General features: G+C 36.2%; 1 protein-coding gene across 7 annotated transcripts in view; it reads left to right on the top strand.

Moving 5' to 3' along the window:
- Window positions 1-380: 380 nt before the first annotated feature.
- Window positions 381-16,671, top strand: part of SLC17A1 (solute carrier family 17 member 1) — a 218,727-nt gene continuing 202,436 nt past the window's right edge. For 6 of the 7 annotated variants that reach the window (XR_003796578.1, XM_029241968.1, XM_029241969.1 and 3 more), the window contains exons 1-2: window positions 381-873; window positions 4,005-4,089. Coding sequence is in view for 6 of the 7 variants with exons in the window: in XM_029241968.1 (XP_029097801.1) it covers window positions 4,062-4,089 (28 nt within the window). In the remaining variant the exon portion in view is untranslated. The remainder of the gene's footprint in view (window positions 874-4,004; window positions 4,090-16,671) is intronic. The other variant, XM_029241970.1, reaches the window with a different exon arrangement.

Raw genomic sequence — 16,671 nt, 5'->3', positions numbered from 1 at the left:
TCTATGTGCCAAACATTTATTGGGCACTTTAAAAGCACACTAAAAAAAATTTAAATGCTTATGTATGTAAGAAACTATAGTGCACAATTTTTTGTTTAAGGGTTTAGATGTCCCTATCTGCTCAGTAGTTTGCCTTCAAAGGGTTCCAAGGTAAAATGCTCCCAAGTACTGCTATAGATAGGAGGCTGAACCAGCAGAACTTACAGTCAATGCAGGAGAAACCACAAGGGAATTCATACTCTTCAGAGGACACAACTCAATAAAATGTACCTCATTCTGAGTAGCTTGAATATTAAACAGATGTGACCTTTGGAAGAGATGACAAAAGGAGTGTGGGGGGAGGAGGGATGAGACGGAGGGAGAGGAAGGGAAGAGGAAAAGAGAGGAGAGGCAGAAGGGAAAGGAGGGAAGAAGGAAGGATGGAAAGGAGGGAGGGAAGAAGTGGGAAAAAGCCAATACGTCATTTATAAGGCGTTTAGAAAGCCATAGCATGCCTGTCAAAATAGTACTGTACACACAGAACCATCCTCAGTAGAAAAATCCTGGAAATTCTTATGGGGCAGGCAGGTTCTACTTCCTGGTAGGGACAGAGACTGGTGGTGTCTGTCTGTCGTGGTCATGAAATTACTGGCAGATTTCTAGGAGGTTTCTGGTCCATTGGATGACTTTAACACTTGCACTACTCCCCTGAAGATTCAAGGCAAGAATGTAAGTGAAGTTAAAAATTAAGTTCTCAGCTTTGACCTAGGGAGATCAAAAGATATGAAGAATTTAAATGGCTGAAATTAGCAAATCCTGTAATTCAGTATTTTTAAAAGTTGAGAGGAAAGTCTGCACAGGGGAAGAAGGAATCGCTTTTCTGTCCTGAATCAGGTTAGTGACTATACGCTTATCTACTATTCATTAAATGAAATTTACAATTAATTAATTCCCCAGGAGGATTAATCAGGAGGGCTCCTTTGTTAGAGATCTGATCAAAGGTATTTAGCAATCTGGGGAAATCTGGGGGGAAAATATGTATTTTCGCAAGTTTTTCACGAGGGAAAGAAAAAAAAATTTGTAGGGATGAATGTGAGCTGGACAGTTATGTGGATAGACAAGGAAAGAGAAGTGTGTATTGTGGTGGATGGTGCTTGTGTATTTGTGAGTGGTGTGTATGTGGTGGAGAGTACATGTGTGTTCATGATGTATGTGATAGTGGTGGTGGTGTGCGTGTGTGTACTGAAAAAAACAGCAGCCAGACATTCCAATGTGTAATAATGGTAGTTGACAAACTGCTCATTTAAATACACTTTGCAAATCCAATCTTAGGAATTTTAAGTGTCTTTTGAGCATCTGTTGTCATATATGCTGATATGGTCAAAACTCTTTTGTTTGATTCACCCACTTTTCTGAGCTTCCTACCAACAAAGGCAGACCTGGCAGCAGGAGTCCTTTTGTCCAAGGTAGTAGGGAGAATGATTTGCCTCTCCTTATAAGGGTGCTATTAAAAAGCAGATCTTTAACTCTATGAAGATATAAGAAAACTAAAGGAATTAATTTTACCTTTAATTCCTTTTCTGACATCTGTCCTTTCTTTTTGTACATCCAATTTTCTGACCTTTAGCAATCTCCTTCTGTCTGAAAAACTTCTTTTCATATTCCCTGCAGGGTAGGTTTCCTGGCAATAAATTCCCTCATGTTTTTTGTGTTTCATAGTCTTTATTTCTCTTTCACTTTTTTTTTTAACTCATTCACAGTCTTGCATGTAGCTCAAGTTTCTTTTCTATTCCAACATCTTTATTGGAGTATAATTGCTTTACAGTGGTGTGTTAGTTTCTGCTGTATGACAAAGTGAATCAGCTATATGTATACATATATCCCCATATCCCCATATCCCCTCCCTCTTGCGTCTCCCTCCCAAACTCCCTATCCCACCCCTCTAGGTGGTCACACAGCACCGAGCTGATCTTCCTTTTTTTCAGAACCCTCTTTTTTTTTTTTAAGATTCCATATATATCTGTTAGCATACGGTATTTTTTTTTCTCTTTCTGACTTACTTCACTCTGTATGACAGACTCTAGGTCCATCCACCTCACTACAAATAATTCAATTTCATTTCTTTTTATGTCTGAGTAATATTCCATCGTATATATGTGCCACATCTTCTTTATCCATTCATCTGTTGATGGACACTTAGGTTGCTTCCGTGTCCTGGCTATTGTAAATAGAGCTGCAATGAACATTGTAGTACATGACTCTTTTTGAATTATGGTTTTCTCAGGGTTTATGCCCAGTAGTGGGATTGCTAGGTCGTATGATAGTTCTATTTTTAGTTTTTTAAGGAACCTCCATACTGTTCTCCATAGTGGCTGTATCAATTTACATTCCCACCAATAGTGCAACAGGGTTCCCTTTTCTCCATAGTCTTTCCAGCATTGATTGTTAGTAGATTTTTTGATGATGGCCATTCTGACCTGTGTGAGGTGATACCTCACTGCAGTTTTGATTTGCATTTCTCTAATGATTAGTGATGTTGAGCATCCTTTCATGTGTTTATTGGCAATCTGTATATCTTCTATATATTTCTATAGAAATGTCTGTTTAGGCCTTCTGCTCATTTTTGGATTGAGTTGTTTGTTTTTTTGATATTGAGCTGCATGTTCTGCTTGTAAATTTTGGAGATTAATCCTTTGTTGCTTCATTTGAAAATATTTTCTCTCATTTTGAGACTTGTCTTTTCGTCTTATTTATGGTTTCCTTTGCTGTGCAAAAGCTTTGAAGTTTCATTAGGTCCCATTTGTTTATTTTTGTTTTTATTTCCATTCCTGTAGGACGTGGGTCAAAAAGGATCTTGCTGTGATTTGTCATAGAGTGTTCTGCCTATGTTTTCCTCTAAGAGTTTTATAGTATCTGGCCTTATATCTAGATCTTTAATCCATTTTGAGTTTATTTTTGTGTATGGTGTTAGGGAGTGTTCTAATTTCATTCTTTTACATGTGGTTGTCCAGTTTTCCCAGCACCACTTATCGAAGAGGCTGTCTTTTCTCCACTGTATATTCTTGCCTCCTTTATCAAAGATAAGGTGACTATATGTGCATGGGTTTATCTCTGGGCTTTCTATCCTGTTCCATTGATCTATATTTGTTTCTGTGCCAGTACCATACTGTCTTGATTACTGTAGCTTTGTAGTATAGTCTGAAGTCTGTGAGCCTGATTCCTCGAGCTCCATTTTTCTTTCTCAAGATTGCTTTGGTTATTCAGGGTCTTTTGTCTTTCCATACAAATTGTGAAATTTTTTGTTCTAGTTCTGTGAAAAATGCCATTGGTAGTTTGATAGGGATTGCATTGAATCTGTAGATTGCTTTGGGTAGTATAGTCATTTTCACAGTGTTGATTCTTCCAATCCAAGAACATGGTATATCTCTCCATCTGTTTGTATCATCTTTAATTTCTTTCATCTGTGTCTTATAGTTTTCTGCATACAGGTCTTTTGTCTCCCTAGGTAGGTTTATTCCTAGGTATTTTATTATTTTTGTTGCAATGGTAAATGGGAGTGTTTTCGTAATTTCACTTTCAGATTTTTCATCATTAGTGTATAAGAATGCAAGAGATTTCTGTGCATTAATTTTTTATCCTGCTACTTTACCAAATTCACTGATTAGCTCTAGTAGTTTTCTGGTAGCAGCTTTAGGATTCTCTATGTCTAGTATCATGTCATCTGCAAACAGTGACAGTTTTACTTCTTTTTCACTTTTGAGTGGTATCTTCACTGCATTTAGAATTATAGTTTGGCAGGATCTGTTTGTTTTCTATAGTTTTCAGGTTTTCTGTATATTTAGTAATCAACAAATATATCATAAAAATGAAATGTGAAAGCAAGAACATGATAGAGTTGAAAGGGTACTGGTATGACAAAGCAAATTTCCCTTGGATTAATGTTTTAAATCAGAGAGGAGTGCTAGATGGATTTTGCTCAGTTCCTCCCTGAGTTATGCTGACATCAGTGTGTTTTGCACTTGCAGTGGATAGAGAACAAACCCTTCAGCAAGAAGAGAAGCAACCGGAGCACCCTTATGTAAATGGATAACCAGGTCCCTCCCAGGAAAGGTAGAAATTATTCTCTGTTCCTCACATAGGTTTTCTCCTGCTCAAATATGACACCATAGATTCCATGTGAGAGGCTTTTGTCCATAAAAGTATGTATGGGGTCTTAGAAATGTTCAGGAAAGGAGGTGAAAGAAAAAAAAAAAAAAAAAACGAGTCCTGCTATGGTTTTCCATTAGAAAAACCCTAAATAAAAGAATCCTTGTATCTAGATTGTTCACACTTTGTTATTTTGATTCTTATACACTTGTCAGTTTACCACTTGGTGCAGAATATCAGAAAGAGGTGCACTATTTTGGTTTTATCTCAAGGAGAAAGAGACAGATCCATGGATGCAAGTGAGGCAGGATGAATGTTCTTGAGTCACTGCACCCTTGTATATCAACAGGTGGATATTTACAGAATATTTTTTTAGACTAACTGTTTATCTCAAGCAGGGCAGGGGGAAAACAGTAAGGAATTACTGCAGATTAGTGTTAGGTCCATGTCATAGGGGACAAAATTCTAGAAGAGAGGGTGGGCAACAGATTGCATACTCTTTCAATTTATATAAATGTTAGTGGGCTATTAAATTTTATATTTCTTGTATCAATTTTGATATTTTTATATTTTTCCTTTGAATTGGAATCTATATTCAAATTTATACATGAACATATAAAAGATATAAACATGTATAAGACATAAGCATATATACATATATATATATAATTGATTCCTGCCTTTATGCTTAACATTTCCTCCCTTTTAGGTTCTTTGGGTTTGTCCCTTTGTTCATTTTCCAAGTCTTTGAGTTCTCTCTTCTTTTCTGATAAATATGTTTAGGAGTGTACAATTTGCTCTAACTTTCCATGAATTTGACATGTAGTATCTTACCGTTACTCAGTCCCAAGCACTTTAGAACACCCCTTGTGACTTTTTTTAATTTAATTTTATTTTTTTTACATCTTTATGGGAATATAATTGCTTTACAATGGTTTGATTTTTAGATTTTTAAATTTTTTATTGAAGTGTAGTTGATTTACAATGTTGTGCTGATTTCTGCTGTACAGCAAAGTGACTCAGTTATACACATATATATATATTACACATATACATATACACATATATATATTCTTTTTCTATACTCTTTTCTAATTTCCTATGTTTTCTTTAATTCAAGACTTATTTAGAAGTAAAGCATGTTCTTCCTGGAGTAACGTAGAAGAAAACAAATCACAAAAGGGCACCCCTAAGTGACCATGACAAGCCCTCCTCCATACATGGTGAGGATTAGGTTGTTTAGAAAGCTTTGGAACAAGTCATCTTGGTGTATGTGTGTACATGCGTGGTTTGAGATGTTTTTCAGATGACCCAAGGCCAGTGAGTTTAAAATGAAAGGAAGGGCTCGGTAATGATTAAATTTCTGAGGCATTCTTTTCTTTCTTCTGCTCAGTTCCAAGGTTCAAACAGGGCAAAAATTTTTGCCTGTCTCCCTGGAAAGTTAGGAGGCAGTGTATTTACCCTTCACTGCCTCAGTAAGTTTTTGGCATCTAAACGTTTAGGGAAGAGGTCTCTTACTAGACCTTCCCACTGCCAGGGCTTTGGTGTCTGACTCCTGTTGTCCCCATTCCCTGGGAATCCAGAAAAACCCCTGTGATCAAATGTCTTCAGGGTAAAATCTTCCTTCAACGATCAGTTTATGCCCTGAAGACTGTCTTCACAAAATCTTTGGCCTGAATATCTCATCTTTCCTGCCAGATCATCCACACTTTCAATGAAATGTTATTTTAAATATATTTTATCTAATATTCTTATCTGTTTACAAAGGGAATCAGTCCAGAAAACTTATTTTCCGGGCACTAATGTTTCTCTTTTCACTTAATATATCTAAATAGTAACCCACATTTGTACCTAAAGAGCTTCCTCATCATTTTTTAGAGTTGCATATGAATTTGGTATGAATATATTTTACTTTATTTAACTAATTATTGATTTATCTGATTTGTTTAAAATCTTTTACTGTTGTTTCAAACAATTCAAAAATGGATAATGATATAAAATTCAATTCAGTGAGATAACTGAAAAAATATTTATGCAACTAAATAAAATAGCCTCAAATATATAAAAGCAAAATTAACAGTACGTTAAAAAGATACAAAAATCCTAATAAAATACTAGCAAAACAGATTGAAGAATTTATAAAAACATTTTTAAAAATCATGAACACTAAGTCCAGCTTAACCTAGGAAAGGAAGAATAGTTTTATATTAGAAAGTAGATAACTGTCATTCAACACAAATTAAAGAGAAAAACTGTATGATGATCTCAATAGATATATAAAAAATATCTTTATGAAATTAACAGTCATTCCCAATGAACACTATTAGGTAACTAGGAATATGTAATGGACAGAACTCTAAGATGGCCCCTTTGCATTCTTGGGTGGAACCAAAGTGCAAAGGACAAAGCAGAGAGCTCAGAGGACAGAGCCAAGAGCCACAGGGATTATCCCCAGGCCTTGAGAAAGATCCAACATTTGTCTAGCTGAACTTCAAAACTCTTATGGATCAATGACTCCTTTTTACTCTCCATTTTTACCCTTTGGAACTAGAATGTCTGTATCAGTTATTCTGTGCCTGTCCCACCACTGTACAGTGGAAGTTTTGGGGGCATGTAACTTGTGTCCTTAGTTTCACAAGTCCACAGATAGATACTGCACTGAGGGTGGTTTACTTTTAGAAGCCTCATCCACACCTGTTTTAGATGATTTGGATCATGAGATTTTGGAAATTTGAGCTAATGAGATTTTGATGAGGCTTTGGACTTGAGTTGATGCTATAATGAGATGATACCTTTAGGAACCTTGGGAATGGGGTATGTTTTGCATAAGGGATGAACATGGATCTTCCGGGACCAGATGGTGAACTGAAGTAGGTAGAATTCTAAGCCTGCCCACAAGATCCTGGCCCCTGGTATACATACACCTTCCTCCAGTTTTTGAAGCAAACACTAACCTAGGTGCTGCTTGAAGGGATTTTGCAGATCCAATCATGGTCCCTAATCAGCTGATCTTAAAATAGGGAAATTATCCAGGTAGGACAGATCTAATCATGAGAGCTCTTTAAATCTGGGTCTAGAGGTCAGAGAGCAGTTAGAGAGGTTCAAAGCATGAGAGGGATTCAATATAAGAGAGATTTACAATAGCCCGGAGATGGAAACAACCTAAGTGCCCATCATTGGATGAATGGATAAAGAAGATGTGGCACATATATACAATGGAATATTACTCAGCCATAAAATGGAACGAAACTGAGTTACTTGTAGTGAGACGGATGGACCTAGAGTCTGTCATACAGAGTGAAGTAAGTCAGAAAGAGAAAGACAAATACTGTATGCTAACACATATATATGGAATTAAAAAAAAATAATGTCATGAAGAACCTAGGGGTAAGACAGGAATAAAGACACAGACCTACTGGAGAATGGACTTGAGGATATGGGGAGGGGGAAGGGTAAGCTGGGACAAAGTGAGAGAGTGGCATGGACATATATACACTACCAGACGTAAAATAGCTAGCTAGTGGGAAGCAGCCGCATAGCACAGGGAGATCAGCTCGGTGCTTTGTGACCACCTAGAGGGGTGGGATAGGGAGGGTGGGAGGGAGGGAGACGCAAGAGGGAAGAGATATGGGAACATATGTATATGTATAACTGATTCACTTTGTTATAAAGCAGAAACTAACACACCATTGTAAAGCAATTATACCCCAATAAAGATGTTAAAAAAAAAAAAGATGTGCTGTTAGTGTAAAATGCCTATCAGATTTCAAAGACTGAGTAGTAAAATAATAAAAAATTTAAAAAAAGATTCTACCCTGCTGGCTTTGGGGATGGAGGGGTCCATGTGAGAAGGAATGTACACAGCCTCTTAAAACTAGCAGCTCTTAGCTGATAGCCAGCAGGAAAATGGCAACCTTTGTACTACAACCATGGAAAACTGAATTCTTCCAATAGCCTGAATGAGCTTGGAAATAGATCCTTCCTTAGAACCCATGTTGGCTGATCCCTTGCTATTAGCCTTTGAGACCAGGAGTGGAATATCCAACCACATCATGCTAAAACTTCTGACCTACAGAACTATGAGCTAATAAGTATGTGCTGTGTTAAGCCATTATGTTTGTGAAATTTTTTTGCACAGGAAAGCTAGCTGGATATAACGTCAATATTTAAAAGTCAAATTTATTTCTTTATACCAACCACAGATAATTTAAAAATATAACCTTCATTGGGTTGTAACAATGTAGGTTCACTCCTCTTTTCTTTCAGGCTGGCCAACAAATGTGCTTTTGGATCTATGCCAATCTGACATGTCATCGTAGTTTCTCTCTCTACACAAATGTTTTTGGTGTGTGGGGGGCCGTTATTCTGCTTACCACATACCCCGTAACAGTTATTTGAGTTATAACAAGTTCAACCCACAATAAAAAATTCTACTTAATTTAAGTTATAATTTTATTTCTAGAAATCTAATTGGCACAAACTTTTCTGGAACATATTTATAACTTGGACATTAAACCACATAAATTCCTACAGGTATTTTTCTTTCTTCCTTCCTTTCTTCCCTCCTTCTGTCCTTTCTTTTTTTGTACTTCCTTAACCCATTTTTTGTACCACCCCCTCACCGCTGGCAACCACTTATCTGTTCTCTGTATATACGAGCTTGATTTCTTTTTTTTTAAGATTCCACATATAAAAGAGATCATACAGTATTTGTCTTTCTCTGTCTGACCTATTTAACTTAGTGTTAATGTCCTTGAGGTCCATCCATGTTGTCCCAAATGGCAAGATTTCACTCTTTTTAAATAAAAACACTAATTCAAAAAGATACATGTACCCAATGTTCATAGCAGCGTTATTTACAGTCACAAAGATATGGAGGCAAACTAAGTGCCCATCAACAGATGAATGGATAAAGAAGATGTAGTATATATGTACAATGGAATATTATTCATCCATTAAAAACTCAAATTCTGCCATTTGTAACAACATGGATGGACCTAAAGGGTATTGTGCTTAGTGAAATAAGTCAGACAAAGACAAATATTCTATATTACCACTTATATATGGAATCTAAAGAATAAAACAAATTAATGAATGTAACAAAACAGAAACAGACTCACAGATATAGAGAACAAACTGGTGGTTACCCAGTGGGAAGAGGGAAGGGGGGAAGGGGCCAGATAGTGTTAGGAGATTAAGAGATACAAACTACCATGTATAAAATAAGCAACAAGGATATATTGTACAGTACAGGGAAGTATAGCCATTGTTTTGTAAAAACTTTAAAAGGAGTATAATTTTAAAATATTGAATTACTGTGATGTATACCTGAAATTAAAATAATATTATAAATCAACTATACTTCAATTAAAAGAATTTTATTCTTTTTTAAGGCTTAATAATCTTCCATCATATATATAACCACATTTTCTTTATCTATTCATCCATCAGTAGATACTTAGGTTGTTTCCATATCTTGGTTATTGTAAACAATGCTGCAATATACATGGGGGTATAGATACATTTTCAAGTTAGTGTTTTCATTTTCCTTGAATAAGTACCCAGAAATGGAATTGCTGGATCATACAGTAGTTTTTTTTTCTTTTCTGTAATTTAATTTTAATATTTTTAAATTAAATTTTATTTTTTTTAATACAGCAGGTTCTTATTAGTTATCTGTTTTATACATATTAGTATATACATGTCAATCCCAATCTCCCAGTTCATCCCACCACCACCACCACCCCACCTTCCACGTTCCCTCCTTGTGTCTATACATTTGTTCTCTACATCTTTGTCTCTATTTCTTCCTTGCAAACCAGTCCATCTGTACCACTTTTCTAGATTCCACATGTATGTGTTAATACACGATATTTGTTATTCTCTTTCTGACTTCACTCTGTATGACAGTGTCTAGGTCCATCCACGTCTCTATAAATGACCAAATTTCATTCCTTTTTATGACTGAGTAATATTCCATTGTATATAAGTACCACATCTTCTTCATCCATTCGTCTGTCAATGGGCATTTAGGTTGCTTCCATGACCTGGCTATTGTAAATAGTGCTGCGGTGAACATTGGGGTGCATGTGTCTTTTTGAATTGTGGTTTTCTCTGGGTATATACCCAGTAGTGGGATTGTTGGGCCATATGGTAATTCTATTTTTAGTTTTTTAAAGAACCTCCATACTGTTCTCCATAGTGTCTGTATCATTTACATTCCCACCGACAGTGCAAGAGGGTTCCCTTTTCTGCACACCCTCTCCAGCATTTTATTGTTTGTAGAGTTTTTGATGATGGCCATTCTGACTGGTGTGAGGTGATACCTCATTGTAGTTTTGATTTGCATTTCTCCAATAATTAGTGATGTTGAGCAGCTTTTCATGTGCCTCTTGGTTATCTGTATGTCTTCTTTGGAGAAATGTCTATTTAGGTCTTCTGCCCATTTTTTGACTGGGTTTTTTTTTTAATATTGAGCTGCATGAGCTGTTTATATATTTTGGAGGTTAATCCTTTGTCTGTTGATCTGTTTGCAAGTATTTTCTCCCATTCTGAGGGTTGTCTTTTTGTCCTGTTTCTAGTTTCCTTTGCTGTACAGTAGCTTTTAGTTTCATTAGGTCCCATTTTTTAATTTTTGTTTTTATTTCCATTACTCTAGGAGGTGGATCAAAAAAGATCTTGCTGTGATTTATGTCAAAGAGTGTTCTTCCCATGTTTTCCTCTAATTTTATAGTGTCCAGTCTTACATTTAGGTCTTTAATCCATTTTGTGTTTATTTTTGTGTATGGTGTTACGGAGTATTCTAATTTCATTCTTTTATATTTGGCTGTCCAGTTTTCCCAGCACCACTTACTGAAGAGACTGTCTTTTCTCCATTGTATATCCTTGCCTCCTTTATCATAGATTAGTTGAACATAGGTGTGTGGATTTATCTCTAGGCTTTCTATCCTGTTCCATTAATCTATATTTCTGTTTTTGTGCCAGTACCATATTGTCTCGATTACTGTAGCTTTGTAGTATAGTCTGAAGTCAGGGAGTCTGATTCCTCCAGCTCCGTTTTTTCCCCGCAGGATTGCTTTGGCTATTCGGGGTCTTTTGTGTCTTCATACAAATTTTAAGATTTTTTGCTCTAGTTCTATAAAAAAAAAAAAATGCCATTGGTACTTTGATAAGGATTGCGTTGAATCTTTAGATTGCTTTGGATAGTATAATCATTTTCACAATATTGATTCTTCCAATGCAAGAACATGGTATATCTCTCCATCTGTTTCTGTCATCTGATTTCTTTCATCAGTGTCATATAGTTTTCAGAGTACAGGTCTTTTACCTCCTTAGGTAGGTTTTTTCCTAGGTATTTTATTCTTTTTGTTGCAGTGGTGAATGGGATTGTTTTTTTTTTTCTTTTCTTTTCTTTTTTTGCAGTACGTGGGCCTCTCACTGCTGTGACCTCTCCCACTGCGGAGCACAGGCTCCGGACGCACAGGCCCAGCGGCCATGGCTCACGGGCCCAACCACTCCGCAGCACGTGGGACCCTCCCGGACCGGGGCACGAACCCGTGTCCCCCGCATCGGCAGGCAGATTCTCAACCACTGCGCCACCAGGGAAGCCCGGGATTGTTTTCTTAATTTCACTTTCTGATCTTTCTATGTTAGTGTATGGGAATGCAAGAGATTTCTGTTCATTAATTTTGTATCTTGCAAGTTCACCAAATTCGTTGATTAGCTCTAGTAGTTTTCTGGTGGCATCTTTAGGATTATCTATGTATAGATATCCTGTCATCTGCAAACAGTGTCAGTTTTACTTCTTTTCCAATTTGTATTCCTTTTATTTATTTTTAATATCTGATTGCCTGGCTAGGACTTCTAAAACTATGTTGAATAAGAGTGGCAACAGTGCACATCCTTGTCTTTTTCCTGATCTTAGAGGAAATGCTTTCAGTTTTTCAACACTGAGAATGATGTTTGCTGTGAGTTTGTCATATATGGACTTTATTATGTTGAGGTAGCTTCCCTCTATGCCCACTTTCTGGTGTAACGTGTTGTTGGATTCTGTTTGCTTGTATTTTGTTGAGGATTTTTGCATCTATATTCATCTCATCAGTGATAGTGGCCTGTAATTTTCTTTTTTTGTAGTATCTTTGTCTGGTTTTGGTATCAGGGTGATGGTGGCCTCGTAGAATGAGTTTGGGAGTGTTCCTCCCTTTGCAATTTTTTAGAAGAGTTTGAGAAGGATGGGTGTTACCTCTTCCCTAAATGTTTGATAGAATTCACCTGTGAAGCCATCTGGTACTGGAATTCTGTTTGTTGGAAGATTTTTAATCACAGTTTCAATTTCATTACTTGTGATTGGTCTGTTCATATTTTCTATTTATTCCTGGTTCAGTCTTGGAAGGTAATACCTTTCTAAGAATTTGTTCATTTCTTCCAGGTTGTCCATTTTACTGGCATAGTTGCTTGTAGTAGTCTCTTAGGATGCTTTGTATTTCTGCGGTGTCTGTTGTAACTTCTCCTTTTTCATTTCTAATTTTATTGATTTGAGTCCTCTCCCTCTTGATGACTCTGGCTAAAGGTTTGTCAGTTTTGTCTATCTTCTCAAAGAACCAGCTTTTAGTTTTATTGATCTTTGCTATTGTTTTCTTTGTTTCTATTTCATTTATTTCTGCTCTGATCTTTATTCTTTCTTTCCTTCTGGTAACTTTGGGTTTTGTTTGTTCTTCTTTCTCTAGTTCCTTTAGGTGGAAGGTTAGATTGTTTATTTAAGATTCTTCTTGTTTCTTGAGGTAGGCTTGTATAGCTATAAACTTCCCTCTTAGAACTGCTTTTGCCACATCCCATAGGTTTTGGATCGTCATGTTTTCATTGTCATTTTCCTCTAGGTATTTTTTGATTTCCTCTTGATTTCTTCAGTGATCTCTTGGTTATTTAGTAATGTATTGTTTAGCCTCCATGTGGTTGTTTTTTTTCCCTGTAATTGATTTCTAATCTCATAGCGTTGTGGTCAGAAAAGATGCTTGATATGATTTCAGTTTTCTTAAATTTACTGAGGCTTGATTTATGACCCAAGATGTGATCTGTCCTGGAGAAGGTTCCATGTGCACTTGAGAAGAAAGTGTAATCTGCAGTTTTTGGATGGAATGTCCTATCAATATCAATTAAATCTATCTGGTCTATTGTGTCATTTAAAGCTTCTGTTTCCTTATTTATTTTCATTTTGGATGATCTGTCCATTGGTGTAATGTGTTAAAGTCCCCCAGTATTATTGTGTTACTGTCAATTTCCTCTTTTAGAGCTGTTAGTATCTGCCTTATGTATTGAGGTCCTCCTATGTTGGGTGCATATATATTTATAATTGTTATATCATCTGCTTGGACTGATCCCTTGATCACTATGTAGCGTCCTTCCTTGTCTCTTGTAACATTCTTTATTTTATAGTCTATTTTATCTGATATGAGTATTGCTACTCCAGCTTTCTTTTGATTTCCATTTGCATGGGATATCTTTTTCCATCCCCCCACTTTCAGTCTGTATGTGTCCCTAGGTCTGAAGTGGGTCTCTTGTAGACAGCATATATATGGGTCTTGTTTTTGTATCCATTCAGCGAGCCTGTCTTTTGGGTGGAGCATTTAATCCGTTCACATATAATGTAATTATTGATATGTATGTTCCTATTACCATTTTCTTAATTGTTTTGGGTTTGTTTTACTTCTCTTATGTTTCCCACTTAGAGAAGTTCCTTTAGCATTTGTTGTAGGACTTGTTTGGTAGTGCTGAATTCTCTTAGCTTTTGCTTCTCTGTGAAGCTTTCGATCTCATAACTTTAAATATATCGTGCCACTCCCTTCTGACTTGTAGAGTTTCTGCTGAGAAATCAGCTGTTAACCTTATGGGAGGTCCCTTGTATGTTATTTGTTATTTTTCCCTTGTTGCTTTTAATAATTTTTCTTTGTCTTTAATTTTTGTCAGTTTGATTACTATGTGTCTTGGTGTGTTTCTCCTTGGGTTTATCCTGTATGGGACTCTCTGTGCTCCCTGGACTTAGGTGGATATTTCCCTTCCCATGTTAGGGAAGTTTTCAACTATAATCTCTTCAAATATTTTCTTGGGTCCTTTCCCTCTCTCTTCTGGGACCCCTACAATGCAAATATTGGTGCATTTAATGTTGTCCCAGAAGTCTCTTAGACTGTCTTCACTTCTTTTCATTTTTTTTCTTTATTCTGTTCCACAGCTGTGAATTCCACCATTGTGTCTTCCAGGTCACTGATCCATTTTTCTGCTTCAGTTATTCTGCTATTGATTCCTTCTACTGTATTTTTCATTTCAGTTATTGTATTGTTCATCTCTGTTTGTTTGTTCTTTAACTCTTCCAGGTGTTTGTTCTTTAATTCTTCTAGGTCTTTGTTAAACATTTCTTGCATCTTCTCGATCTTTGCCTCCATTCATATTCTGGGGTCCTGGATCATCTTCACTATCATTATTCTGAATTCTTTTTCTGGAAGGGTGCCTATCTCCACTTCATTTAGTTGTTTTTCTGGGGTTTTATCTTGTTCCTTCATCTGGTACATAGCCCTCTGCCTTTTCATCTTGTCTACCTTTCTGTGAATGTGATTTTCATTCCGCAGGCTGCAGGATTGTCGTTCTTGCTTCTGCTGTCTGCCCTCTGATGGATGAGGCTATCTTTGTACGTTACTTCTATTTTTATTTTTTTAAAGAACCGCCGTATTGTTTTTCAGAGTGGCTGCCACAATTTATATACCCACCAACAGTACACAGTTCCTTTTCTTCACCTCCTTTCCAACACTTATTTCTTGCCTTTTTGATAATAGCTATTTTAACAGGTATAAGTTGCTATCCCATTATGGTTTTGATTTGCCTTTCTGTAATGATGAGTGATGTTGAACATCTTTTCATGTACCTCTTGACCATATGCATGTCTTCTTTGGAAAATGTCTATTCAGTTCTGCCCATTTCTTAATTGGATTTTTTCTTTGTTTTTCACTGTTTAATTGTATGAGTTTTTTTATATTTTGTGTGCAAACCCCTTATCAGATTTATGATTTGCAAATATCTTCTCACATTCAGTAGGTTTCCCTTTCATTTTGTTGATAATTTCCTTTGCTCTGCAGAAGTCTTTTAGTTTGATATAGTGCTCTTTGTTTATTTTGCTTTCATTGCTTTTGCTTTTAGTGTCATATTCAAAAAATCATCGCCAAGGCATATGTCAAGGAACTTACCACCTATATTTTCTTCTAGAAGTTTTATGTTTTCATGTCTTAAGTTTGTCTTCAATCCATTTTGAGTTAATTTTTGTATATGGTGTAAGATAGTGGTCAAGTTACATTGTTGTGCATGTGACTGTCCAGTTTTCAGAACACCATTATTGAATATTTTAATATTTATTGAGGTATAATGATATAAAATAAAATATGGATCTTAGGGGTATATATAGATGTGTTTTTTTAATTTTTGAATTTTATTTTATTTATTTTTTTATACAGCAGGTTCTTATTAGTCATCAGTTTTGTACACATTGGTGTATACATGTCAATCCCAATTGCCCAATTCAGCACACCACCATCCCCAACCCCCTGTGGCTTTCCCCCTTTGGTGTCCATACATTTGTTCTCTACATCTGTGTCTCAACTTCTGCCCTGCAAACCGGTTCATCTGTACCATTTTTCTAGGTTCCACATACATGCGTTTATATAAGATATTTGTTTTTCTCTTTCTGACTTAATTCATTCTGTATGATAGTCTCTAGATGCATCCAGGTCTCAACAAATGACTCAATTTCGTTCCTTTTTATGGCTGAGTAATATTCCATTGTATATATGTACCACATCTTCTTTATCTGTTAATCTGTCGATGGGCATTTAGGTTGCTTCCATGATATGGCTATTGTAAATAGTGCTGCAATGAATATTGGGGTGTATGTGTCTTTTTGAATTATGGCTTTCTCTGGGTATATGCCCAGTAGTGGGATTGCTGGATCGTATGGTAATTCTATATTTAGTTTTTAAAGGAACCTCCATAATGTTCTCCATAGTGGCTGTATCAATTTACATTCCCACCAACAGTGCAACAGGGTTCCCTTTGCTCCACACTCTCTCCAACATTTGTTGTTTGTAGATTTTCTGATGATACCCATTCTAACTGGTGTGAGGTGATACCTCATTGTAGTTTTGATTTGCATTTCTTTGATAATTAGTGATGTTGAGCAGCTTTTCATGTGCTTCTTGGCCATCTGTATGTCTTCTTTGGAGATATGTCTATTTAGGTCTTCTGCCCATTTTTGGATTGGGTTGTTTGTATCTTTAATATTGAGCTGCATGAGCTGTTTATATATTTTGGAGATTAATCCTTTGTCCGTTGATTCGTTTGCAAATATTTTCTCCCATTCTGAGGGTTGTCGTTTCATCTTGTTTATGTTCTCCTTTGCTGTGCAAAAGCTTTTAAGTTTCATTAGGTCCCATTTGTTTATTTTTGTTTTTATTTCCATTACTCTAGAAGGTGGATCAAAAAAGATCTTGCTGTGATTTATGTCAAAGA

Source organism: Monodon monoceros, unplaced genomic scaffold, assembly GCF_005190385.1.
Source record: "Monodon monoceros isolate NGI ecotype Baffin Bay Population unplaced genomic scaffold, NGI_Narwhal_1 Super_Scaffold_3, whole genome shotgun sequence".
NCBI lineage: Eukaryota > Metazoa > Chordata > Mammalia > Artiodactyla > Monodontidae > Monodon > Monodon monoceros.
Note: the sequence above shows the minus strand (reverse complement) of the source record. Positions and strands in the feature narration are given on the sequence as shown.